The sequence below is a fragment of the Dipodomys ordii genome, unplaced genomic scaffold (assembly GCF_000151885.1).
Source record: "Dipodomys ordii isolate 6190 unplaced genomic scaffold, Dord_2.0 Scaffold141, whole genome shotgun sequence".
Classification (NCBI taxonomy): Eukaryota; Metazoa; Chordata; class Mammalia; order Rodentia; family Heteromyidae; genus Dipodomys; species Dipodomys ordii.
Genome location: NW_012267357.1, coordinates 462801 through 490506, shown reverse-complemented (window position 1 = coordinate 490506; position 27706 = coordinate 462801). Strand labels below are relative to the sequence as shown.

Genomic DNA, 27706 nt, shown 5'->3' with positions numbered 1-27706 from the left:
TTAAGAAAAGAGCTCTTTATTCCACGTCATCCGATATTTTTACACAAGTAAAATAAAATGCATATCTCTATATACCGCGATCCGGGTGGGAGGCGGCGTTCTGGAACAAACGTCGCCTCCGGAACCCTGTAAACATGATGGGGTGGAGATGGGGTGGGCTAGTGGGGAGGCGTCCGTCAGGGGAGGCCTGGCCTGCCCCACGGGGCCTGCCCCCAACTCTGGCTGGCGGCGTGGAGTGAGACCCCATATGTACACACCTGGCTGTGGAGAGGCTCTGGTGGCTGGTCAGCAGGGGCCCAGCACTGTCCACAGCACCAGCACAAGGCCCAGGGGTGCAAGGCTGCAGGCCAGCGCTGGTAGGGCACCTGAGCCCTCGGCATCACTAGCCCCGCCGCCCCCGCTGCCTGCCTGGCCCAGACGGCAGTGGCTACGGGTGCGGTTCTTGCGGGAGCAGCCGGGCCTTCGGCGAGGGCCTGTGGTGGGTAGCCCCGGTGGTTCTGAGCCCTCAGGCCGTAGCCCAGTTAGTGGGGGCTCTGCGGAGCTGGGCAGGGTCCCAAATGGGGAGTCATTGATATGCCGTGGTCCAGAACTGTTGCCTGGCGGGGTGTCACCAGGTGGCACACGCCCCTTGAGTGCATTGCCAGCAGAGGCTGGCCTCCCAGGCTCCAACACCGAAGCTTTGTCTGCAGCATCAGGCTGGCAGCACTTGGGCAGACCCAGCAGCTCCTCGTCAGCGAGCCCAGGATGGAAGGGCCCAGTGGCCACAGCGCAGCCCTCCAAGTCATTGGCTGCCAGGCGCTTGAGATCGCGGCCAGCCAGGCGTGGGGGAAGGCTGCAGGGCACCTCTGATGATGACCCTCGGAACTTCTGCAGCCAGGCCCACAGTGGGCGTGCCCGGCAGTCGCATACCCAGGGGTTGTCATTGAGCCTCAGGTACTGCAGGGCCCGCAGCGGAGCCAGGGCCTCAGCAGGTAACATGGAGAGGTTGTTGGCAAATAGGTAGAGTGTCATGAGGCGGCCAAGGTCACGGAAGGCGTGCGGGTGCACACGGGCTACGTGGTTCTGGTGCAGGAGGAGACGGTCCAGGCTGTGCAAGCCGCGGAAGGCTCGCTCGGGCACACTAGGGATACGGTTGCCGTGCAGGAAAAGGTGTGTGAGGTTGCCCAGGTCACGGAAGGCATCATCAGGCAGCGCCTGCAGCCAGTTGTCTTGCAGGTAGAGGTACTGCAGAGCAGCCAGACCACGGAACAGGCCAGGGCCCAGTTCCCGCAAGCCACAGCGGTCCAGGTGCAGTGTGTGCAGGCGGCCCAGGCCTTGGAATGTGGCAGGGTCCACGGCACGAAGTTGTGCATTGTCACTGAGGTCCAGCTGCTCCAGGAGGGTCAGGCCAGCAAAGGCAGTGGCGTCGATCCTGGCCAGGGCATTGGAGTGCAGCCACAGGATGGTGAGGTTGCGGCAGGCATGGAAGCCTGCGGCCGACACGTGGGAGATGCGGTTGCCATGCAGGAAGATGCGCTGGCTGGCTGCTGGGATGCCAGCGGGCACGGCCTGCAGGCCTTGCTGGGGGCAGCTTGTCGTCACCTTGGGCTCATTGTAGCACACGCAAGCACCAGGGCATGGCGCCGCCACCCGCCAGGCCTGTAGCCACAGCACCCAAGCCAGCAGCCGGCTCCCTGTGGGCAGAGGAAAGAGCAGTCAGCAGGCAGGGGGCTCCTGGGAGCTAAGAGGTGATGCTGGATCCAGGTCAGCACTTGGGTTAGACCTCAGGAAGGGATGAAGCTGGGTCTAAGAGGTGTCTTGCCAACCCTGGAAATTGGGTGTTTGGGTACTGCTATGTCACAAAGATGATGCTGGGCTACAACCTGCTCCAGTCACACTGGGGAAATAGGGACACCCCATGCCACCTTACCTGATGCTTACGTGATTGCCATTCTCCTCTCACCAGGGTTAGCCTTCTTCATCACTTTACAGTTACCCCTTGGGAGGCCTCTCGGGGTGGCTGTTCATACCTGTAGATGCCTTTCAGGACTTTGGCAAACATAGACCTCCCCAAGTTTGTCTATGTCTCCTGGGGCCCTCAATGTTCTACCTGGCTTGCCCCAGCCAATCCCATCATCCCGTAGGCCATGCTAGGAGAGAGGCTAGAGGGCTAGACAGGCCAAAAACTTAAGAGCTGCTGGCAAGAGAGGGTTCAGGAGGAAGATTGGATCTCCAGGTAGAGACTTGTCCCTAGCCCTTCTAGGTAGCCAGCGACTGAGCTTCAGATGGACTCTGCAGTAGCCCATCTTCCTAGGTTGCAGAGTGGGCAGGGTTGCTGCTTAGCTCTCCATGCCTGGCCCAGGTCTCTGAAGCAGCAGGGATTTAGGGAGGGGGGGGAAATGGGATGGGGGAAGAGTGATCATGCCTTGTTGGTAAACTCTGCTTTCAGGCAGAAACTACAGATATCTGGGTTCTCTGCCTGCCTACTGCCTGCCCCACCCCCAGGGTGCCCCTATTAGCACCTTTACTATCATAGGAGCTTCCTGCTTGGGTGCAGAGGGTCCAGGGGTAGGAAATGAGCATGCAACCTTGCCCAGGAGGAGCACCCCCCCACATACACACACACTTAGGCAGACTTCTCCCTCCTCCACACATCCTCCCTTTTAAGCACTTCCTGACTTGGCTCAGAATACCTCCTGCAGCCTCCTCCCCTGGCTTCATTCTTTGTTCTATCCCCTCCCAGGGAGGAGTTCACTTCTTCCCAGCCAATCCCTGCATGATCCCAGCTGCCCTAAACCCTCCCACCCAGACTCACCCACCCCCAGGATGGAGTGGTCTCCCTCAGCCCCAGGGCACTGTACCCCTCCAAGATCAAAAAGCCAGACATACTTAGGGCTTTACCAGCATTGGACCACCCCTGGGGCTGGCTACCACTTCCAGACCTGGCCTTACCCATAGGCCATCCCTGTGGATGCTTTAATGCCTGGCACCGAGTACCTTCCTCCCTCCCCCAAGTGCTGGTTGTGTGTGTGTGTGTGTGTGTGTGTGTGTGTGTGTCCCCCTTTTCTGCCTTCAGGAGTGAGTCTATTAAAATGTGAATCCCCTTGGGAGAGTTATAGCTTATCAGCCAACACTTGAGTTATCAGCTAACACCTTGGTTGACAGCTAACACCTATGTTGACAGCTAACACCTTCCTTGGCAGCTAGCTAAGAGCAGGATTCTGCAGCCACGAGGCAGGAACCCAGAGGGAGAGAACCAAGGGCTAGCTTCCTCCACCCAGAACTGTGAATGTGACCACACTGAGGTCCTCTTTTGCCTGGAGCCGAGCAGACAACTGTCCTAAATCTAAATCCAGGAAGGCATGCAAGTGTAATGGGCAGAAGGCATGCACCCAGGTCCTGGAATCCTTCCCCATAACCCCAAAGGCCTTCTGGGCTGAGCTCTGTCTGCTGGGATGAGTTATTGGCTGCTGAATAAAAGGTGATTTGTTGGCCTCCAGAGGGATGGCAGTCCCAGGATTGGGGGAGTGGGGGGAGGTCCAGAGAGGCAGGCCAAGCCCCGGAACCCCCAAGATCTGGGAGGCCCACCCAGAGCTGGTTTTGTGTAGGATATTCTTGGGCCTGATGTTCTATTTAAGAAGCTTGACATCTCCAGACTTCTGGGCAAATGGGGCCTGCTCATTGCCAGCTCCCCACAGAATCTCGTTCATTGTCACAGGAGTCACTGAGCTCTGTGAACAGTGCTTCCTGGCCTGGGACCTCAGGAAGATCTGGAACCTTCAGCCCCACCATACCAAGCTAGGGACCTCACTGCTATGGGCAGGCCATCTTGCCAAGTACATCATGCCACAAACTGTGGTACCCACTGCACTATGCCACTGACAGACTCACCCAGCCTGGGCTATGCCTCCAACCACGTATGGTGACATGGCCACCACTGTGGTCTCCAGGCCTTTGACTGTAATCTAAGAGCTTGGTTGGGGTCAGTACCTAGAGTGGCTCTAGGATTGAGCCACACTCAAGGAGGTGGGCAAGTGGGGGAGCAGCCGTGTGGCACTCAGCCCTGCCAGAAGCTGGGATTGGGCACAGAGATACGGTTGCATTCCTGCCGAGACAACTGCTTTTTTGGAAACCAACTTCTGAGAGTCGGCCCTCCGCACTGGCCCTGCTGTCAGTGAGGCTGGGGTGGGCTCTCTTCTGCTGCAGCCACAGTAATTGGCTCCAGCCTGGCCCCCCTTGGGGCCTGCCCGCTGGTCTCCATGGCAACCCTGCCGCTGAGCAAGCATGAGGGGGCATCTTTTTATGAGATAATCAAACTCAACTTTGCAAGCATGGGTTTGGGTTCACAGCAGGGGCCCAGGGAAATACCCGAGGCCTGGCCAGGCAGATGAAGGATGACTCTGACCCTGCTCTGGAGCTGCCTCACTTGGCCTTTCCCTGCCTCCACCCCCTTCTCACTCCCACAAAGGCCTTCCTGGCCCGCCCTGGTCTCTGCAGTTTGATCTCAAGGCCTCTGAACTCCAGGCCTGGTCCCTTCTATGTAAATCCTCTCCTTTCTCTTTCCCCAGCCTGCCTCCTGATTCCCAGATTCTCACAGGAGACCACCTTCCACTGGCCCAGGCTTACTGTCCCCTTCAGTCCCACCTGCCACCCTGTCTCAATTGGGTCCCATTCTTGATGGAACTCGAGAAAGTGGTGCTCAAGGCACACACAGAGGAAAAATGGCCCTGTGTGGGGGCTGTGTGGCCCCAGCTCTCACACACAGAACCCAGGGAAGCCTGCCATCAGGGCTTTTTACAGCCACCTACACCCACCTGCCTTATAAGCTGTGTACAAATTCTCACCATCCCCAGACCTGCCAGGTGGAGGACTCCACCAGGGCCATTCCCATAGACAGCCCCACTGGCTTGTGGGTGCAAGGTTACCAGCAAGGGCCCCTGCCTTAGCCCAAGTCTGGCTCAGGGGCCACATGTGTATAAAGACAGAGGTAGAGAGAAGGCTGACCACCCTGCCTACAAGATTTCTCATGGAGGACAGGAAGTAGATACTGGCCTGGCCCTGACAGGGAAGCCAGACAGGACACGACACCACCACTGAGTTATATGAGCAATTCATTATGCACCACTAGCTCTTAGGAGCAAAGAACTCAAGTTCATGGTCACTGCAGGGGTGGAGGGAGGGAAGGAGGAGGGAGAGACAAGGTGGATAGAAAAGAGGAAGGCAAGTGGAGGAGGGAGGGATGAAGGAGAAGAGAGAAGGAAGGAGGGGGGAGAGAAGTGGGAAGAGCCGGAGGGAGGAGGCAAGAGGGACTGAAGGACAGTGTGGAGGAGGAGGAGCCAGAGAAGGAGGAGGCTTCCGGGGATTCACCCAGCAGGCAGTCGCAGAAGCCAGCAGGCAGGCAGCTGCTGACCTCAGCAGCCCACCTCAGCAGCCTGAGGAACTGGAGCAGCTGAACCAGACTGCTTTCTTTAGAGTCTTCTCTGAGTTCTTTGCTCCCTCTACCCGCTCATTGCCCTCAATCTCCATGTGTCCCCCGCAAACAGAAATATCCCACCCCATGGACTGTAGAGGAGGGGGATTGACCAGCTATGGCTAGTTTGAGAAAATGTGTCAATGCTACCTAAGAGTTCATTTTCTTATCAATATCCTCAATCCCTTTTACAGACCAGGAAACTGAGGCAGTGAGCAGTTAAGCCCTGCCTCACTCCTACCTTCAGACGTGCCAAGAAGAAAGGTGGCTAGGGGTGGGGGGAAGGAGCCAGTGCCACTTGGAGAGGACTCTGGGAGTGTTGGCACAAGCGTAAGAGATGGCCACGTGTGGGGCCTGGGCAGGAATGTGAGCAGAGGCTGCAAAGGTGGGGGGGGCTGCCAGCCTGTTAGGCAGGTGCTGGGGGCACAGGGTTCTTTCCTGTGCTCTGTGTGGCTGGGAAGGGGCATGTCTTTTCCTCCCTCCCTCCCTCTCTCCCTCAATCCCTCCCTCCCTCCCTCTCTCTCTCTCTCTCTTTCTTTCTTTTTTGGTACTGGAGATCGAACCCAAGACATTGTACTTGCTAGGCAAGCACTATGCCACTGAGTTACATCCCAGCCCATGGGACATGTCTTTTGAGGCTCTGAGCTGCTTGGCACCTGCCCTAGAGGTTAGGGTCAGAAGGCTGCAGAGGGGCCTCATAATCCTCTCAAACGCCAATGACAGCCCTGTGAAGCAGTCACAGCACAGACAACAGTTATGAGGCAGAACAGCTCAGCACAGGGACCAGAAATAGCTCTGGGCGGAGGTGGAGGGGCCAGAGTCATCCTCACACTGCAGAGGGTCAGGGCACCCCTCCCCATGCCCGCTTCCTATTCCAACCAGCCCCCCAGCACTGACTCATTACCCCCCACCGGCCATCTGTCCCCCTCATCCGCACTCACTTTTCTCTCACACACACACTTCCTACCCTCCATCCACCCTTGGGCACATAGACACGTGCAGGGGTAGCTCAATTCCCCATGCCCTTATGGGGCCCCAGGACTAAGTAAGGGTAGAAGGATACCAGCGGTCCCCTTGAGAGGAAGCCCACCTTGTGTCTCCTAGGGGGAGTGTGGCTGCTGGCCACTGCTGTCTTTGAGCCCCTGGAGGCTCTGTTCTTTATTGATCTTGGCTTTGGGCAGGCAGGCCAGGTCGATAATGGGCAAGGTCACCCACCACAGTGGGAGGGCACCTGGTGTGCTGATATGATTCAGGTCTGGTCATATGCAGTGGGGAAACTGAGTCCCAGTATGTACAGAGGCCTGCCTTAGGTTACTCTGTGCCTGGGGGCAAAGCTGTTGGGATCAACCTTCATATTACAACAGGAAACCTCTCTACTCCTCTGTCCACAGGATACTAAGGCTTGGTAAGGGACAGCCCCAGCCTGAAGGTACATTCAGGAAGGCCACATCCTAATAGGAACTATTCACTCTTTTTCCTTTTATCCATCTCTCATCACTGTGTCTACTGGGAGAACCATGCCCAGGCATGGTGCCAAATGCAACAGATGAGGGACCAGACCCAGCACCTAGACTCTTGACCCTTGTGGTCAGGCTAGCTACAGGAGGTAGCCCTACTTCGTGGTACCCGCCCTGTGAGACAGTTAGGGCCACAATGGCTTGAGCTAGCACATGGCCTGGAAAATTCTTTTTTTTTTTTTTCCTTTGTGCCTATACTGGAGCTTGAACTCAGGGATGTGCACATTCACTTGGCACTTTTGCTTAAGGCTGACAGTCTACCACATCCTCCACTGCTGGCTCTGTCCTGGGGGCTCATAATGCTGAGTACCTGGAGTTTTGCCTAGTCATAGGACAAAGCTAGTCAGCTAGCACAGGATGCCCCAGCTCCAGGAACTTAGTATCCCGTCATCCACACAAGGCTGGTACTCCACCCTGCTTCAGGTGGCTAACCAAAACTGCCACCTAATTACCTGGAGAATTCTGTCTCTAAGAGAGCTCATCGTGGTCCTGCAGCTAATTTGATTCAGAAGCTCTGGACTACAGGGAAACTAATGAGAAACTCAACCAGTGGCTCACATGTCCCTGCTCTGGGGGTCTTAGGAAAGAGGATTCCCCATGCCACCACCTGGGACCCAGCACTCACCTGTCCTTACATGTCTGCCCAGGATGAGTATCTAGTCTGTCGGGATCCACAAGCCTGGGTCCTGCTCTATTATGCCCCATACACATTCCAAGGACTAGCAACCTAACCTGAGCCACAGCCCTCCCCATTCTGCCCCTAGCACTGTTTGTGAGGCACAGAGGATCAGCCTCTCACAGGGCTGCACACTTGGGGTGTACACCAGGAGTACACATGATGGGAGGATAAACTCAGGACCTCAGAAGGGAAAGAAGAGTACAATAAAAGTGTAAGGGGCCGGGCACAAATAAATGCATCATTAGCATAGTCAGTATACAAAAAAGGATCACACACTGAGAAGATACAACAGAAGCTCTGAGTCTTGTACTGCCAGGTATAGGGGCGGGCCAGGGGCAGTAGACGGCTGCTGGCATGGGCTGTGCAGATATGGGAACCTGGCAAAGGGTCTGTTCTCACTGCAGTGGGAGGAACTGAGCAGGCACTTCCCGCATGTTCTTGGGCCCTAGGCACATTGTAAAACATGAGCAATCAGGCAGGTGGATGGCCTCTGCCCAGGTAGGATTTATTCTATGAAGACATGTGTAAGTCTGGAGGCCATTGTCTGCTCGCCCTGTGGTATCGGCCTATACTGCCTCCCTGGCTCTGCTGTCTGTCAGGAGGAGTGCAGTCGGACAGGGTCTTAAATCATGACAGTTATTACCGGGCCCCAAAATATGTTTCTACTAGAGGAAGGAGGCTTCTCTAGCCTCCCAGAGGCCTCTGTAACTAGCAGAAGCCCAGGGCATTTTTGAAAACACAAAGGGACTCAGGGAGGGGTGGTAATTCTGTTTGGCCAGGGACAGGCAGGGAGAGCCAGGGGATCTGGCACTTTCCATGGGATAAGGGACCCTAGAGATATCACACTATCCTCCTCAGCCTGAAATACCACTGCAGTCCTCCTTAGGATGAGGCTGGAGCACTGAGTCCAGGAATAGGGGGTGAAGGGAGTGCTAAGAAAGCCCTAGTCAGAACGGAGGGGCCCTCTTACCTTCTGTTCTACTGGCTGTCAGCAGACTGGCTCAGGAGTTGGCCACTGCTTTGGTAAATAATATGTTATTAGAGCACAGACACACCTATATGTTCACACATTGTCCACAGCTGCTCTCTCAGAGTTGAATTGTTACAACACACCATGTGGCCCACAGTGCTGGAATAATCTAACGCCAGACCTTTATAGAAACAGTTTGTCGATATGGCTTGTGACTGAGCACCTACCACATGTGGGTATTGCCACCATTGTCCTCACAAACAACTCAGCAGAGGCCGCTTCATTTCCGCCTCATGAAAAGGAAATCAGAGGGGTTGGAGGCATGGCTCAAGTGGTAGAATGCCAGCCAATAAGCACAAGCAAGCACTAGTGAGTTCAAGTCTATATCAGACAAAAAAAAGAGAAAGTGTGTGTGTGTGTGAGAGAGAGAGAGAGAGAGAGAAAGAGAGAAAGAGAAAGGAGAGAGAAAAAAACTAGGGGTCAGGCTGTCTGGCTGAGGCCATATGATTGGATGAATAGGGCTCAGTGGCTTCCCACCTTGGGGCACCAAGAAGCCCTCATCAAGGTCAGCATCTTGAAGTACCTAGGGGTGGAGGTGCAAGAGAAATACCGGATACTGAATTCTGGGTAGGTCCGAGGAAAAGCAATAATTTTGTTTAAAGAGGTTGCAATCAAACATGCATAAAAGAGGACAACTTAAAAATACAAAGAGGGAGACTGAGGCAGGAAGATCATGAATTAGAAAACAGCCTGAACTAAAAAACAAACAAACAAAAAACTAAAAAACTGGGCATTGGTGGTTTACATTTGTAATTCTCACTACTTAGGTGGCTGACATCTGAAGATAATGGTTTGAAGCCAGACTGGGTAAAAAAGTCCATGAGACTATTATCTCCAGTTAACTAAAAGTTGGAAGTAGGCATGTAGCTTAAGTGGTTGAATGATAACCTTAAGTGAAAAAGCTAAGGGACAGCATCCAGGATCTGAGTTTAAGTACTAGAAAAGACAAAGAGAGAAAGACAGAGACAGAGAGAGACAGAGAGACAGAGAGAGAGGGACAGAGACAGAGAGAGACAGAGAGAGAGAGACAGAGAGACAGAGAGAGAGACAGAGAATAAAACTTGATGGTAAAGAGCATATGAACAGCTGTTCCCAGAGGCTGGGAGGAAATGCTAAGCGACATCGTTCCCAGTTAGGAGGAAAAGACAATGACTCAAGGATCCATGAAGATCAAATGAACTCTTGGAGAGAGCAGACACAGACAAGTCAGCATTGATGTCCTTCCTAGGATATTAAGATAGGACCAAACACTAGGAATATACAATAGAGACCCTGAGACTTGAGCTGCTGGGCCAGGGGTGGTTTGGGACCTCAAGTGGGTAGGAGAGGGTTGCTGTCATGGGCTACACAGACCTAAGGCCTGGCGAAGCATCTGGTCTTGCTGAAGTGGGAGGAAGCAATTATTCCTGACACCATCTTTGCAACTAAGATCTAGTAAACATTAACAACATGAGAACACAGTCCAGGAAAGGATAAAAGGACTGTCCTGAACCACCTTCAGTGACCTCAGGCCCAGCTACTTCTGCAGACCACTGGCCAGGATCATGAAGGGAAGTAGGCTGTGAAAACATCTTCTGTCCTTATCATAACTATCATCACCACCACCATTGCTGCTGTCACCACCACCACCACTACCACCATCATCATTTGCCACCACCACCATCATCATCTTCATCATTTCTACCACCACTATCACCACCATCATCAACACTGTCATCATCATCACTCACCACTGTCATTATCATCACCACCATCATCATCACCACTGTCATCATCAGTCACCATCACTGTCATCACCATTACCATCATTATCATTACCACTGTTAGTCATCTTTCCTTCTCTGTGTCAAAATATGTGAGATAATTAACATTTAAGGAGAAAAAGCTTATTTTGGTTCATGGTTTCAGGGGTTTCAGCCAATAGTCTTGGCCATATGGCTTTTGGGCCTGTGGCATGATGAGAATTCACAGCAGAAGAAGTTGTTCATCTCATGGCAGCCAGGAAACAAACTGAGAAAGGAGAGGGGCTAGCATCCCCTATTCCCTTAAAGGGTACACCCTCCAGACCTAATGTCCTTCTACCAGTTCCCACCTTTCAAAATTCTGACACTCCTAACAGTGCCTTGGGGCTAGGGACCAAGCCTTCAACACACCAGTCTTTGGAGGACATTCAAGAGGACGTTTCCAAAGATTGGTCTATAGAAATTACCACCACCATCATCACCATTACCAATCATCTACCATAATCAATTCTATCATCATCATTATTACCACCATCATCACCACCATTATCATGCGAGCTGTAAACAGAGAACTTGGATTGAGGGCAGCTGCGGGCAGACCTGGAGCCTATAAGGCAGGCAGTCAGCATCACACAAGGATAGGGAAACAAAGACCAGTGAACAGAGAGCCAATGCTTTGTGAACACCAGACATCTTTGGGCAGGAGCCAAAGGATGTCCCGTTCTAGAATCAGAGCCTTAGGCCATACAGGGACTTCTTTGATGAGTATGTCTCCTAAGGAGGTCCTACAGGGCTCAGTAGCAGAGTGGTGGCAGGGAAGGGGAGAAAGGAGGGGAGCAAGAGTGGCCCTAGCCTCCCTGGGGTAGTCCATTGTGAGGGTGTTGGCTGTTCTTGATATTTTCATGATAGTCCTATGTTTCATCCTCCCATAGCAGTGAGGGGTATGACAATCACCTCCAATTCCTCAGGTAAAAGCCCTGAGATGTACGAAAATCATCGGTAGGGCACCAGTGAGGGGAGGGGACAGGACACATAACTTCATCCGAGGTGACCAGAGCAGACCTTGAGCCCCATGGAGCACACAGAGGGAGGGAAAGCCACTTTGGGCTCCACAATCGTCCCTGGCAGCACCTCACCCTCGGCCCAAGCTTCCATTTATGAGAAGCTGAGGGTGACTCGGGTAGCCTCTGGTGGGGCTTAGAGGCAGGCTCTGCACCCGCTCTGAGGACCTGGAGAAGCTGCCAGCCTCCTCTCAGCCTGTCATCACACTTTCAATGTGAGGATCACAGTGGCCAGCACTCACCTTCCCAGGACTGCAGCAATACCTCTAGCCTGGAAATCTCAATGATTCCCCCAGCCCAGGCCTGGGCTCAATGTATTAACATCCTGCCTCACAGAGGTTACCCAGGGGCCTGGCACTCAAGACCAGTCTGGCCTTGGTCAGCTTCACTTCAAATGAGGAGCTGAGTCGGAAAGTCTGTGTTGCAGTTGCCCAAAGGCCACTCCAGCCTGGCCATCCTGACAGCTGCCCCTGCTTCGTGCAGTAGATTCAGCAAGCCAGGGTCTGGCTGTATCTGGGCTGGACGAGGGCATAGCAGAAGCCAGGATGAGCTGCAAATGTGCCTGGAGCTGCTTCCCTACCACCTCACAGATCTCAGTCTTAGCAGAGAATGAAGGCTTGAAGATAGGCCTGCAGCCTGGTGCAACCTACCTCACCTTTGTCAGAGCCCTATCCACACTCAGCATCAAGTCAATGCTTTCCATACGATTCAGTGGTCTTTCTCTTCTGCCCACCAGCCTCATGTTATACACGGTAATCGGCATCAGACACATCTCCCTCTCAAGATGATTGTGACATGGAACACATCTTGCAAGGGTTAGGGAGCAGGAGACGGGCTACTCCCCTAAGGAGATATCACAAGAAAGGGTCCTAACCATTGGCTATCCAGTCCATTGGGACTATCCAGATGGGGACTTCTGCCTCATGTCCTGAAACCTGACAGTTGACAAGCCCCATCTCAACAGAGCCTCAGTTAGCTTCCTTTCTGAAAGTGACCAAAAGCAGAGTTTGGTGGCTCATGCCTGTAATCCTAGCTATTCAGGGGGTGGAGTGAATTGTGGTCCAAGGCCATTCCAACAAAAAGTTTGTATGGCCCTATTTCAACCAATAAAGCTGGATGTGGTGACATATACCTGTCATTCCAATTATTAAGGTCCAGGCTGGCCAGAGCATAAACATGAGACTATTTTTAAAAGAAAAAAAAATAATTAAAGCTGAGCACTGGTGGTTCCTGCTTATTATCTTAGCTACTTAGAAGCCTGTCATCTGAGGATTGCAGTTCAAAGTCAGCCCAGGCAGGAAAGTTTGTGAGACTCTATCTCTAATTAACCACCAAAAAGCCAGAAGTGGAGCTGTGGCTCAAGTGGTAAGGCCCAGCCTTGAACAAAAAAGCTAAGGAACACCAGGAAAGTGTCCAGACCCTAAGTTCAAGCCCCAGTACTATCACATATACCCACACACACACACATACACACCACACACACACTAAAGCAAAAAGGGTTGCAGGTGTGGCTCAAGTGGCAGAGTACTTGTGAGGCAAATACAAGGCCCTGAGTTCAAGTGCAGTATCATGAAAAAGCAACTAGAAAGCCAATAGCCATTAAGCATATAGAAAAGATATCTATGCAGACGATGAGGAAAAATGACTAAAGGAAGTGTAAGGAAGAGTAAGAAATTAGCAGAAAAATTTAATTAGTTGTCCTCCTATGAATAAAAGGGGGTTTAAAACAAGAACAGGGTGCTGTGACCAAGGAGCCATCAGATAGCAAGAGTGTCTAGAAATTAAAAATAGAATTGCTAAAATTAAAAAAAAAAATCAATAGAAGAGTTGGAAAACAAGGTCAAAGAAATCTTCCAGAGAGAAAAACAAAAAGAGAGAGAGAGAGAAAAAAATGAATGAGATTCAATTGACAAATACAGGTCAAACACTGGTCTTAAGGTAGTTCCACCAAGAGACAATGGAGAAAACAGAGGATTAAAAAAAGTTAACAACTAAATAATACTAGAGAAATTTCCCAGAGCCAAGGACCTGGTCAGTCATTGAGCATCTGCAGCACAATTTCAGGTCCCTGGAGATAAAGAGAAGCTTGAGGTGCCGAGAAGGAAGTCTGATCATGAACAATGCAAGGTGGAACTGGATTTCATAGCACATTGTACACCAGAGGACAGCAAAACTGTAACTGCTTCAAAATTCTGAGGTGATAGCATTTTCATATGGAATTCTGGACCCAGCCTATCCAGCTTGAATAAACTTGTAAACATGGGAGGATTCAGGACTACTTCCAAAGACCATGCCTTCCTTAGAGGTAGTTGGGATTGTGTTTGGGGCTGGGCACAAACAAGAATGTACACCCATGGAAGAAAACACGCATCCCATGAAAGATGGCTGCAATCCTAATGGTGGTTAAAGAGCAGGACAAAGGCCTAGGGAAAATGACAGACCCAACACGACCCTTCACAAAAACTGATCAGCTATAAACTCCAGAAAAAACAAAAGGACACATGTTAGAGGCTATAATAGGACTTTGTAAGCTGAAGATAATCTTAACAAAACCGGGAAACTAAAGAACAACAGCTGCCTACAGGGAAGATTCAGGCAGAAATACTGCAAACTGATTCTCTAGACTAGCCTCCAAGATCTGAAGTCAGGTTAAAACCTTGTGCAGGGGGCTGGGAAGTTGGCTCAGTGGTAGAGCGCTTGCCTTGCATGCATGAGGCCCTGGGTTCGATTCCTCAGCACCACATAAGCACAAAGAAAAAAGCCGGAAGTGGCGATGTGGCTCATGGTAGAGCGCTAGCCTTGAGCTGAAGAGCTGAGGGACAGTGCCCAGGCCCAGAGTTCAGGCCCCACGACCGGACCCAAAAAAAAAAAAAAAAAAACCTTGTGCAGGATATTGAGAACAAAATGAGTGTGTGTGTGTGTTGGTCCTGGGGTTTAAGTGCTGTCCCTGAGCTTTTTTTTATTGAGAACAAAATGAGTGTGTGTGTGTGTGTGTGTGTGTGTGTGTGTGTGTGTGTGTGTGTTGGTCCTGGGGTTTAGGTGCTGTCCCTGAGCTTTTTTGCTCAAGACTAGTGCTCTACCACTTGAGCCATAGCTCGACTTCAAGCTGGGTGGTGGGTTAATTGGGGGATAAGAGTTTCATAGCCTTTCTAACCTTGGCTGGCTTGGAATGATGATCCTCAGATCTCAGCCTCCTGAGTAGCTAGAATTACAGGATGAGCCATTAATCAGGGCTAACAATCTTTTTTTTAAAAACTACATCTTTACAATTGAAATCTTAGAAATACAGTTTTTTTTTAAGTAAAAGAATATACCTTCTAAGGTAAAGATAAATGTGAATTAGAAACAGCTATCCCTGAAATGCAGGAGAATGCAAGCTGGGAGAGCTCTGGAGCATGCAGTCTAGGAGTCCTGCTTAGGAGTCCTGCCCGGAGGACTCGCTCTGCTAAGGGTGGCAGAGAATGCACCTGGGTCTCCAAGGACACTCTGAGTTCTTAGTCACAGAAGCTTTTGCAATCCCAACACTTGAAAGGACAAGCTTTTAGTCTGAAATCGCAACTCTTGTGTTCAGGCCTTCTGCAGATAGCCAGGCAGCTCCACCTGCCTTGATGGCCCTCCACCTCTATCTGGCCCAGTCCCTAATACCCTGGCAAAGCCCCACCTTTGTTCCCTCCACACTTGGGCTTGTTCCTGTCCCCTCACTGTTACAGGTACCAACCACCTCCCTGTTCACCCACTTTTGAGCCTCCATCACAGGACGGTGGGGGAAGGGCACTGACAACCCAGCAGGGCCCACTTTGCTTTGGAGTCAGGTCTGCAATCCCTGGGTCTCAGCCCTGAACCTGGCTGGGCACAAACAGGCTTCTGTCCACCTCTGAGAGCACACCCCTGATGTGTCCCTGCAACTGAGCCTGTGGCGTGCTGGCAGGGGCAATGTGAATAAGTAATTGCTCTTTTATTAACGAGTGATAAATTATTCCTATATGATTGTGTGTGATAACTCCTGCTTATTTGAAATCAATTTGGGATGGAAATCGTTGGCGGCTTCTCACCTGCTCGGGTGGGAGCTCAGGCGCTGCTGCCTCCTGGAAAAGGAGGTCAGTGTATTTTGGCTACATCCTGCAGCTCACGAGGGACTCCCAAAGGCAGCAGGAAAAGGTGGGCTGTTCTAGGCTGTGGCCTCTGGCCTCATCTTCTCATCACCACTGGGCAGGGAGTGGGGAGTAGGGGTGTGCTCGGGAGGGGTCAGCTCAGGTCCCAGCCAGCCTCTTTTACCTGCCACCCATCTGCAGCTCCCAAGATGGCCTGATCTATCTACCCTACTGGGCCAAGGCACAGACTCCCCTGGAGCTGAGTTAGGACCAGGCTGAGAGAAGATCCCCTCAAGGCCAAGGCCCACTGGACACCATCACAGGCACCAGTGACCACAGCAGGGCCAGCAGGAGTCAGTGGCCACCCCTAGGTTTAGCTGTACTCATCTCTTACAAATGATCCCTGGGCAGCATGACCTTTTACTCCAGAGGACATATCCAGTGTCTAGCTTCCCCCTTCCCACAGCTCTCACTCATAAAACCTCAAAAAATATTCGTAGGAAGTAGAGCTATGGCTCAAGGGGTAGGGCACTAGCCTTGAGCAAAAGAAGTTCAGAGACAGCACCCAAGCTTTGAATTCAAGCCCCAGCACTGGGGAAGGGGGGGGGCGGTATGAGGGGGAGGGGGAAGTAACCAGGTGGATATAATCCTATTTACTTAGAAGGTTGATGAGATCTGAGGATCACAGTTCCAATCCAGCCCAGGCAGAAAACTGTGAGACTCTTATTTCCAACTAACCAGCAAAAAGACAGAAATGGTTGTATAGCTCAAGTGGTAGAGCACCAGTCTTGAGTGAAAACACAGTCAAGTGAGAGCATGAAGCCCTGAGTTCAAGCGCCAGTACCAACACATATATACTTTTTTCCCTAGTACTTGTCCTAAACACCTTGCTTCCATCCTCTTCCCCTTCCTCATAGTCCAACACTAGAGGCCTAGGCTGGTTCACATTTACATTTCTGCAACCTACCAGACAGCCCAGCCCACCTGCTCCAGGGCAGCCTTCTGCTGCCTCATTGGCTGCTGCAGGCCAAAGCCCAGCAGAATGGCCCAGCTCAGACCCAGTGAGTGCCTCTGAGGCTTGGGTTCATTATCTATGGACTAGAGCCCAGGGTCTCCCTCATACCATCCCACTCCGCCCATCTACTGTCAGGTGCTCATTCTATCCCACACCTTGGCTGGGTATCTGTGTGGCTTGCTCCTGCCATCTGTCCCTCAGTTGTGGGCCAAATGGAGGCTCCACATCCAGGTGATTGGTATACAGTAGGCACACTATAAACTGTTTGTCCCACAGATGCAATAATTGTCCCCCAGTAGAGACAAGTGACAGGTGTGTGGTTGTGGAGACAGCATTCCCTAAGTATGTTTGGCCCTGGCAGGGCTCTGCTCTGTCTGTGGAGAGACCACTCAGTGCTAAGCAGTTTCACTTCTGTCATTCCTAAATATTCGTGTCCCCTTCAAATGTAATGTGACAGTATGTTTTCACTTTTTTTTTCCTTTGAGACAAGGTCTCTTTGTGTAATCCAAGTTGACTTCAAACTCATAATCCTGCTTCAATCTCCAGAGTGCTGAGATTACAGGTGTATAGCACCATTCTTGGCTTCCAGAATGATATTTGAAGATGGGGACTTTGGGAGGTGATCAAGGTTAGAAGCAGTCATGAGGGTGGGGCCTCATGATGGGATTAGAAGAAGAAACCTTGGAGAGATTACTCTCCCAACCCTCTACGTCAGGATGCTGAGAGATGGCCATCGGTAGGCCAGGAAAAGGATCTTTACCCAAATCCTATGCAAGTTGGCATCTTGATCTTAGATTTACAACTGTGAGAAAATAAATTTCTACTGTTTAAGAGACCCAGTTTTTATTTTGCTATGTCCACTTGAGTTGACTAATAAAACCATTGTTCCTCTCTGTCTCTGTCTCTCTGTCTGTCTCTCACTGTCTTTCTGTCTCTCTGTCTCTGTCTCTGTCTGTCTCTCTCTCTCTCTCACCAGTGTTAGGACTTGAATTCAGGGCCTGGGCATTGTCCTTTAGCATTTTTGCTCAAGGTTGGTGCTCTACCACTTGAGCCATAGCTCCACTTCTGGATTTTTGGTAACTGGAGATGAATCTCATGCATGGGCTTTCCTACCTGGGTTGGCCTTAAACCTTGATCCTAAGGTCTCAGCCTCTTGACTTGCTAGGATTATAGGCAGGAGCCACCAGCAGCTGGCACAAAACTACTTTCTTAAAACTTTGGTGTATTTTTCCATGTTTTTCACTCATAAACTGGTAAAACAAAAAATATATTTTGAATGTTCCATTTGGTCTCATGTATTGATGCCAGATAAGGTGGGAAGGGGTGGGAAGACACCAATTCTGTGCTATAAGGTTCATCCCTAGCTCATCAGCTCAGGATAGGCCCTTTATGCCTGGAACTTTTCCTGGGCAATGACTCATACTGTCCATAGGAGCAACTATCCTCCTGTACAGCAGACAAAGCCCAGGTTCCCAAGTACAATCTGGAAGGGCTCTATTGACACCCATGTACTGGACTCTGAAGAGTCAGCCTTCGCCATGCAGGCCCTGGATTAGTCAGCTCACTCCCAGGCAGGCTTCCCGATTCCCAGCTTTACCGCGCAGGGGCTCTTCTCTGCTGAGCTCCACCCTATCACTCCTAAGGAGTCCAGATCCTTCCAATTTCTGCCTTATTTATACCTTGGCCTCACTCAGGGAGTCTGTCTTCAGACCCACCAGGGACACCATGGGAGCTTCACCCACAAGGTACTCAGGTAGTGGTGGGCTAGATAGCTTAGACACTCAGGCTGGGTTGAGGTAAATGCCAAGCCAAAGCAGGTCCCTACCATGCTCCAGCTGAGAGAGCTGGAGGCTGCAGTAATGATGGTCATGTGACTTCAGGCTCTCTGGGCATGCAATCTCCTGGGGAGACAGTGATGTCCCTCCTGCAGAGGACAGTGATGGCAGGCAGTTTTAAGTGGGGTGGACTGGGTGGCTTCATGGAAGAGGTGTTTTCCCTGTGTGCCAAGGCCAGGAGGTCCTCAGTGCCAGGAGGTCCTGTAGCCAGGAGGGTGCCGGGGTTGGCATCTCTGGCTGTGATGAAGGCCCTGTGGGGCAGAAATAGAATGGGGGCAGGCCCTAGTGCTGGAGAGGACTCCCAAGAGGATTTGACACCCTGTTGTCACCCACCCGCCTCAGGCCACCTGGGGTGGAGGCCAGGCCGAGGCTCCAGCAGCAGTTGAAGAATGGAATCCATTAGGGCCACCATCTGTCTTGGCTGTGATGGGTCTTCCTGGTGACATCCGCAAGGTATGTAGATGGAATATCTTTATGGGGAGAGTTTTTCTTTTGCCAATTTTCGAACAGGAAGCCAGGCACTTGTCACACCTGCCCCCGTGTCAGCCTCTGCCTGACATAAATTGGGGCCGAGGCAGGGAGATAAAAGACAGCCTGGACACGGCCCAGTGTGCAGGGGCCATGTGTCAGGCTGCAAAGCACATAGAGCTGTGGCGGGCTTCCTGCTGGGGCTAGTAAGGGTGAGCTCCTTATCCACCCCCTCGTCCTCTCCCTGTCCAGGGCCCTCCTAGGCACCCCCCTGCTTCCTGTGGAGCAAGAGATCTTCTGTTTTGGGAACTCCAGCAGCTAGCACCCCCTCCCCTTGGGCCAGCAGCTCCAGTTTCCCTTTGAGGGCCTGGTGGGGACAGCACATGGGAGGATAGGTCTCAGGGTCCTCACTACACTCCTAGCAGCACTTCTTTGTTCTGGGGACCTCGTGGATTGGGGAGAGGGTATCTCTTGGAACCTGGAATACCTTGGGGACAGTATACTACAAAGAACTCAGGGTCCCTGCTGCCCAGCACAGGGTTGGCTTGGAACTGAAAGGAGGGAGAAGTCAGTGATCACTGGGGCCTCTCCTGAGGCACTGTGAGAGACCACCAAGGTCCAGGCTTCTTCTTTCTGGTGCATATTAGCCTTGCTGAGGGCTGGGGAGGTCTCCCCGGGGAATGCTGAGGGTTCCCCCTGCCAAGCCACACCCATGGCCACAGCTCTCAAAGCCCCTTCAAGTGGGTCAGGAGACACTCCTGGCCAGGGAGACACCAGAAATAGCATGTACTGCTGAAGCTTCCACCCCACATCCTCAACCCTCAGAGGCCCCAAGGAGTGGGGGGCAGGGACCACCAGCTCAGTGTTCTCTGAGGATGAGGGGGCTGGATGGATCCCAGGAGAACTGGGAAGCCTCAACTAGGGCAGACAGGGGAAGTGGGGGAGTTGAAAACACATGGGAGACACTTGGCTAGGCTGGAGGGACGGGGGATGACTCCCTAGGTTCTTGTCCAATATAGCACAGGGGTGGGGCGGCGGGGGGCGCTAGAGAGCTGAGAGCAGTGGAGCCGCTGCCTTCCCTAAACTGCCATCCTGGTGGCCAGCCAGGCCTGGAGGAGCAGCTACTCCAGTTCTTGCCAACTGGCCTTTCTGCAGAATTCTGCTTCTAGCCACAGTTTCATGAATATAAGGTGCTTCTAAGGTAGAAACCAAACTTGGGGGGACAGGTGGCCCAAACTTCCAATGCCCAGATCTCTTCAAGGACCAGGCGCAGGGAGCCACACCCACAGCATGGCAAACTAAGTGAGTGGAGTAACAAAGGCTCCAAGCGGTGAAGACAAAGGGTCTCCCACATCCTTCTAGGCAGCTCCAAGTTCCCTTCCAACGGAGTATTTCCCAGAAACTCAAATTGGGCTTCTGTTTCCCTGACACAGACCCCAGCCAGTCCTCAGGACTCCTCATCTGAGGCAGATCTCAGACAGAATTTCCTCCTCTGTGTCCTCATGGCTCAGCAGATCTACTACGCTGAGGAACCCATCAGAGCCCACTCCCTGACTACCTAGGTGCTACCTGGATTTCCCCGGGGACCTGAGAGTCTGAGGAGTTGCTGGGTGGTGGGGAGCCCTCATCTCTCCCATCAAGGGCCCCAAACACCTATCAGGAACCTCAATTCCCATGTTTGGGGCATGCACTCTAGGAGTGGCCTGGCCAGGTTGGGAAGGGGTCCCTGGAGTTGGATGACCAAGAGTTGGCCAATGTGTCTGAGTCAATCTCCCAGCATGGGCCCAGCCCAGTGGGCAACATTTCCCTCACTATTACATCATCCACATGCCAACAGGGAGGGAAGGGGGTGAGCTGCAGCCTGCTGGCTCTAGAGCCGTCATCTGTAGGTGGCTTGGCCTACTAAACTGCACCTGCTAGCCAGCCCCCAGGACCCCCTAGCAGGCACAGTGGCAGGCAGGCAACCATGCACTGCTCACACTGGTGGCAAATGCTCGGTGATGTAACCAGGGGTCTAGCTGCCTCCCTCCACAGAGTCCTGCTGGTGTGACTACCATTGCTCATAGTTCCCTCATGCCAGGACTGATCTGTTTGAGGAGCATGAGATGGGGAGCTGGGACCTGGAGACAAAGGGTTCTCCATTGGAGGCCTTCCGGCCTAGGTCCTGAAGAGAGAGAAAAAAAAAAAAAGAAGATGCAAAGGTGTACCTAGGGATGGCTATGGCAGATTTCAGGCTGGCTGGGGTTCTGGATGAAAGACAAGATGTCTGAGGGTGGGGAACATGGCCTGGGAGGAGGCAGATCTGAGACAGGCCTAAAGGGAGGGAGCTAAGTGAGAAAAGCTAGGGAGAGGGTCAGACTCTGGACACTGAATTTATCTTTGGGGGTAGGTAGAGAGGGGAGGCCAGGTCACTGGGTTTGAATGTTGGGTACAAAGCACTATATGTTATACCATCAGGCAGGGCAAATATGGGAATGGAACTCAGCTACATTTCAGGTGTGATGTGGAACTGCTGGGACAGGAGGAGGGCAATTTAGGGAGCTGGAGACCACTGCTAGCTGCACAGGCCCAGTCCAAGGCAAGAGATGGTTATCATTCATTGGCCAACTACCTAGACCTGAGAGCCAGTGCACAGCCCTACGGTAGGCCCGGGTGAGCTAGAGGAGCCCAGAGGAAGGGTGGAGGGCCTACACAAACAATAGGGCTGACCTCAAGTCCTTTCCTGCCTTACCCATGTTCTGCTACCGTCTCCCTCTAACTTCTTCTGCTAGTTACTGGGACTGAACTCAGGGCCTGGGCGCTGTCCTCTAGCTTTTTTTGCTCAAGGCTGGTATTCTACCACTTAAGCCATATTTCCACTCCCAGCTTTTTGGTGGTTAATTGAAGATATGTCTCACAGACTTTCCCGCTTAGGCTGGTCTCAAGCTGCGATCCTCAGATCTCAGCCTCCTTGGTAGCTAGGATAACAGGTGTGAGTCATCACTACCCAGCTCTTTCCTCTTTACTATGCACTTACAGTATGCGGAGACTGCTGCAGCCCCAGTGGCTGCTACAGAATGCCACCCAGACTGCCCGTGAGCCCACCATCTCCCCTAGAGCCCCACAGCTCACGCACTGAGGATACACTATTTTCCACCCATGCAGGCACTGAGCCGGGAACACCACCTCTAGTCAACAGCCATAGATTACAGATGAGGCCTCCGGTGACCAGGGAAGGGCAGTGCTGCTCAAGGTCACACAGCAAGCCGGCACTGCATGAGCTGATCCTATGGCTGCCCAGACTTGGGGGAGGGGGAGACTTCTGGCAGGTCCCTGAGCTGGCCCCATCTGGGCCCTGGCAGGAGGGTGAACAAAGCCAACCTCTTAACAAGGTCACAATGGCTGGGATAAATTGAGGATACAGTGCTGGGGACCAGACAAGCCAGGGGCAATCTGAGAGGGCTTCATGGAGGCAGTGAAGGACTTGAAGCCCCACCCTGGCGTGAGTCTCTGGGCACTACAACCTACTCAACCCCACCCCCTATCATGATGGGCCCCTCACCCAGTTTCAGCCTTGGCCTGACATTTCCCGTGACATTTGCTGCAAAGAAATAGAGTCATAAATCCAAAGGTTAAATTTGCACATTGCCTTGTATAGTCGGGGAAAACCATGGTCTCTCTTACCCACCAGGTGCCCTGTGAGTGGAGGTTTGTGTGGGACAGCCCACCCATCCTGGTGACCCCCCCCCTCTATCCCTCCGAGTGACCTGCCCCTCCCCCCTCCAGTCACAGTTTCCCCAAATGGGTTCCTCAGCACACAGGCCCTGATGTTGGCTGCATAGAGATGCTTGTCAGACACAGCGCTGCTGGTCTGAAACCAAGGCCCCAAGATGCCCTGCAGGAAAGAGGCTCTGTCAGCACCATTTAACCCAGCTGGACCCACGTTTCACTGCAAAACCCTTGTCTGACACCCACAAACTTCAATTACCACAGAGCATGATCCATGACAGCCTGTTGAGAAGGCCAGGGTGCTGACCATAGGACTAGAAAGCACATCCCCCCACCTGCCCTGCACGGGGCAGGCTGCTCTGAGCCACGCTAGGTCAGCTCCTGATCCTCTACATCTCCCAGCAGCCAGCTTCATGTCCTGAGGTGCTGGATGGGGCTCTCTGCCTGCCAGGCCCAGTTGGGCTAACACAGGGACCCTAGTTTCTCTCTGCTCAGCACTACTCCAAGACCACTTTGGAATCAACAACCCTTGCTTCTTGGCTCCAGGGTCTGGCTTCCCTGGAGAGGGTCATCAGGGTCCAAGGGTTCACAGGCCACCTCCGTCAGATGGCACACAGCTGAAGGACAATGTCACCAACTCCTCAGCCTCCATCTTCCCACCGCAGGGGAAGGCAGAGAAAGGAGGCAATCGGGACACGCACAACAGAGAGACTGGAGGCTGTGTGAGGTGGGGGTCAGGAGAGAGATGGCCCGCAAGTAGTGGCTGCACAGATGGCTGTCCTCAAAGCTGCATCCTGGTTCCATGGCAGGAAGCAGATTCAACTCACCACCTTGCCACCTGATGTTTGTAAAAAGGCTCAGAGGGGCTGGGAGCTGGGAATGGGGGGGGGGGCAGAGGGAGCGGGAATCGGGCCTTGGCCTGGGAGTGGGCCCCTCCCCCACACCAGCTGAGGTGGGTGGGTGGGGAGCCAAATCTTCAGGGTCCAGCTACATGACTACAGGCAGTGTGAGAGGCCAAGGCAGGTTTAGATAAATAAATTATGGTGCATTCTCAGGAAGGGATTCCACACACACCAGTAAAGCATGATGCACAAGAATAGTTCTCAATGTGCAAAATGTTTAAAATACAGTGACAAAAGAAGAAGCTGCAACACAAAACACCCGCTGCAGTGGGACATAGAGAGGCCCACGCGCTCAGGGGATGTTGCAGGGAGATTTGGGGGGAGTGGGGAGTTGCTGAGGCGGTGTGTCCATCCACCCCTCTGGCTGGGCTTCCACCGGTGGGCTCTGTCCTCTAAAGCATTTAACCCTAGAAACCATGAGACCCAAATCACTCCCCTTTCTTTGTCTGGCTCAGGGTCTGCAGGCTGGGAATGAATGGGTGGGAGTGAGCACACTCAGCAGTTAAGATTTGGCCACAGGGAGGGCATTGGTGACCTTGGCCAGGGTACAGGGGCAGCTAAGCCACAGGGCAGAGACCCTGAGGGGTATAGCAGGGTGCTGGGCCTTGACAACACACACGGAGCTTGGGGAAACAGGTGGGGCAGCCAGGCTGGCTGGTCTCTGGTTGGTGATAGAAATTGAGCAGCCCTGCCTTGGGCGGGGGGGGGAGGTCACAAGTCAGGGTTCACCAGGTTGGGTGCAGGCTACATGAACTTCACTGACACACCCAAGTGCCAGCAGCTTCCATAACTCTGAGAGGGCCAGTGTGGAAATCTGCTTATATACACCTTCCATTGTGGATACACGCTTGTCCAATTTCCTTCCTTCTCCTGACCCCTTTTCTGGATGCACAGACGGAGGCTCCAGGGAGACTTTCCGGGCCACAGGCCCAGGACCACAGGAGGGCTCCCTCTGCCTCCTTTCCTGTCCCAGCCTTGCCAGCTGGGCCCCTTCTGGTGCTTATCAGCTGCCATAGATGTCCAGTCTGTGGCACAAGGCTAGGAAACAAAGAAGAGGGCAGAGCCAGAGGACTGTTCAGCCCATGGGCAGCAGAGGGAGTGAAGCCAGGACCAGCTTCATGGCCCCACAAGTCCCACCTTTCATGGGCCAAGCCCTCTCCTTCCCCCCATCTGCCAGGCTATAGGATCTCTCCCCACCTTCCAAGGCTTTAGCCCAGCCTGGGGTGTGGGTGTGGGGAGGGCCTCTACAGGCCCTGCAGGCCTCTGGCTTCAGAGGGGCAGAGTGCAGGTGCTGCCCCAGCTGAGGAAATGCCTCCCTCAGTGCCTTCTCTCCCTCCCTGCCTGCCACTTCCTCCACCATCCTGTCACCTGTAGCCTTCAGGGAAGATAATCTTTCACTGCCCCATCTGCAAATGGGGGGGGGGGAGGGTGGCAGTTTCCAAGAGGATACCTGCTGACTGGGAGTTGGGAGTTATTTAGGGAGAATTTTGAAGGCAGAAGCACAGGGGTCAAAATCCTGAGGAAAATGGGCATAGTGGTTCACACCCATAATCCCACCACTCAGGGTGGCTGAGGCAGAAGGATTAAGAATTTAATGGCCAGCTCAGGCTATATTGTATCTGTCCCAAAACAAAAACAAAACTCCTTAGAAAAGTGGAGCTAATCACATTGGGTATCAGCTTCATCCTCCAAACAACTTCTGATTAGTGACTGCCCACGGTTCAGCTGAGGAAGACCAAGGGGCAGAGAAGTGACCTCTCACCCAAGGTCATGCTAGTGATGACTCCACATTAAACCAGATCCCCAATCTAGGCCATTGTTCCCCTGCCATGCCACACCCAGGTGCCAGGCTCATGAGCACCCCTCCCTCTGCCAGTCAACACCTGAGTGCTAACCATCACCCCCTGCATCCCTGTCCTAGGAACTCTACTTTTTCACCTTAGCTGGTGCAAGACAGGAATTGGTACCTGCTTTCTAGAGGGAAATACTGAGGCCTGAAGGGTACTCAGGAGGTTGAGATCTGAGGATCAAGGTTCATTGCCAGCCCGAGCCAAAAAAAAAAAAATTGCATGAATCTCTTATCACCAATTAATCACAGAAAAGGCTGGAAGTGACACTGTGGCTCAAGTGGTAGAATGCTGGCTTCAAACAAAAGGATCTCAGGGATAGGCCCTGAGTTCAAGCCCTAGTTTCCCTCCCTGCCAACATACACACACAAAGGGGATGGGAGTGGCAAACCCACCGCTTACTTCAGTGAGCTTGTTGTACACCCCACACCTATAATAGCACTTTCTCCATTTCACAGATGATGGCAGTGGCTGGCGCTGAGGATAGGCTTAACCTCTGAGCCCCAGCCCAGGGTCCTCTCACTGTCATGTGGGTGGGTCACCAACACCCTTACCTGCCACTTGGCACCAGCCATAGCACCCTACACAATACCCTGGGGCAAGTGATCACCAGGTGGACCCCATCACAACTAGAGGTGCTGAAGGCAGGACCCCCTGGAGGTAACATTGAATTGTTGCCTGTCCTAGCTGGTGAAGCTGAAGCAGGAGCTAAGTGTGCCCAGGATTTGACCTGCTTGTCACGATGTTGACCTCAAATTCTGAAGTGGGTTCTCCCTGCCCAGGGGGATCTCAGCCTACCACTGGCCACCATTGCATTGGTGGTTTTAGTAGGAGACTCTGCACCTCACAGCTGAGTTGGGGGGAGCATTAAACAAGCCCCCCCCAACACATTCCCAGGGCTTCTGTTCCAGATTTGGGCAGAATGCGGACACAAGCCTTCTGGACACACAGGGGGGCCATCCACACCCGGAAACAATTGACACACGCGGCTATGCTCACAAGCACACAGTCATGTGTACAGACACATGTGCAGACACATATAGTGTGGTACACGTGCACGCATGCGCACATGCATGCACACACACACACGCACACGCACTCTTTCTCTCTCTCTCACGGGGTTGTGAAAGGCACACTCCCAGGACACACAGAGGGAGGGATGGCCCAGGGTTTCTCATCCTTCTTTCTGTCTGTGGGTCCAGTCTGCCCAGAGACAGCCTTCTCCCGCAAAACATGAGCATGTGGAAGTGGGAATGGGTCCCGCCAAAGGGGCCCCAGCATGTGCCAAGCATGGAGATCACAGCAGGCATGTGTGCATGCATGTGTGGACGTAGGCGTGCAGAGGGGGTGAGGACACGGATGTGCACTCTCAGAGTGTGTGCACCCGTAGTGTTCACGCATATGCACACTGGGACATCTTTGGCGTGCCTATGCATGCAAGGTGTGCAAGTGTGCAGCCCACGTAACACGTGCACGTGCAAGGAAACGTGTGTGCAGGCTGCAGCACGGTGGACATCAGCAGGGCAGCTGGGTGGGCACCTGGGACAGGCAATGTACTCACCCCAGATTCTCCAGGCAGGGCATGCTCAACCCACATGAAGACCACCCTCCCCTGTCCTCACTGCGGGGGGGGGGACTTCACACCGTGGGGGGAAGGGTTTCCCAGGACTGCCAGGAAGGGGGTGCTGCGAACCCCAGCACCCCTCACTCCCTTTAACTGAGCCCCGCAGGGACCCTCAGGTTGCAGATGCAGGTAAGCTTTTGCTGTCTGTTCTCAATGCTTGACCTATGGGGGTCGCACTTGGGGCTGCCCCGTCCCCCACGCCCTCTACTGTCGCCAACGCCCCCATTCGTCCCGACCCCTGAGAAATGGAAGATTGTGAGCTGAGACTGCTCCGTACCCACGTTCCAGCAAACCCCGTTCATTAACCCTTTCGCGGCTCGGGCGCTCCGAGGCCGGACCCCGCCCTTCCAGCTTGCAGATTCCACCCAGGACCTGGTCAACATCTGGGACCCCCTCCGACCCGCCGCCCTTAGCCCTGCTGTCGCCTTCAACTTTCCCCGGAAAGCGGCAACTTTTTCTGCTGCCGCCGGCTCCGCCCTCCCGGGGCCGGGGCGCCGGCGGCCCGAGTCCGGCGTGGCACTGCGGTGGCCCCTCCCGGCGGCCTGGCGACCCTTCCCCCGGCGCCGGCAGCCCCGGACGTGTCCTGCACCTCCGGGGGAGGGGCGAGGAGTCCCCGCACGGTGACCCCACTTGCAGCCCGGCCGGGGCGCTGCGCGGACACTCACCTCCGGCGGACGCCCTCTTCATCTTAGGGGTCGGGCGGGGCGCGTCGGGGACCGAAAGTCGCTTCGGGGCGGG

At 53.3% G+C, this 27706-nt stretch overlaps 1 protein-coding gene across 1 annotated transcript; it reads right to left on the bottom strand.

Moving 5' to 3' along the window:
• Rtn4r (reticulon 4 receptor) lies at positions 1-27700 on the bottom strand. Its single transcript, XM_013031549.1, has 2 exons — positions 27634-27700; positions 1-1673 (listed from the first exon to the last, which is right to left on the bottom strand). Exons 1-2 carry the CDS (start codon positions 27653-27655, stop codon positions 286-288), a joined length of 1410 nt encoding a protein of 469 aa, XP_012887003.1. The 5' UTR covers positions 27656-27700; the 3' UTR covers positions 1-285.
• Between the last annotated feature and the right edge of the window lie 6 nt (positions 27701-27706).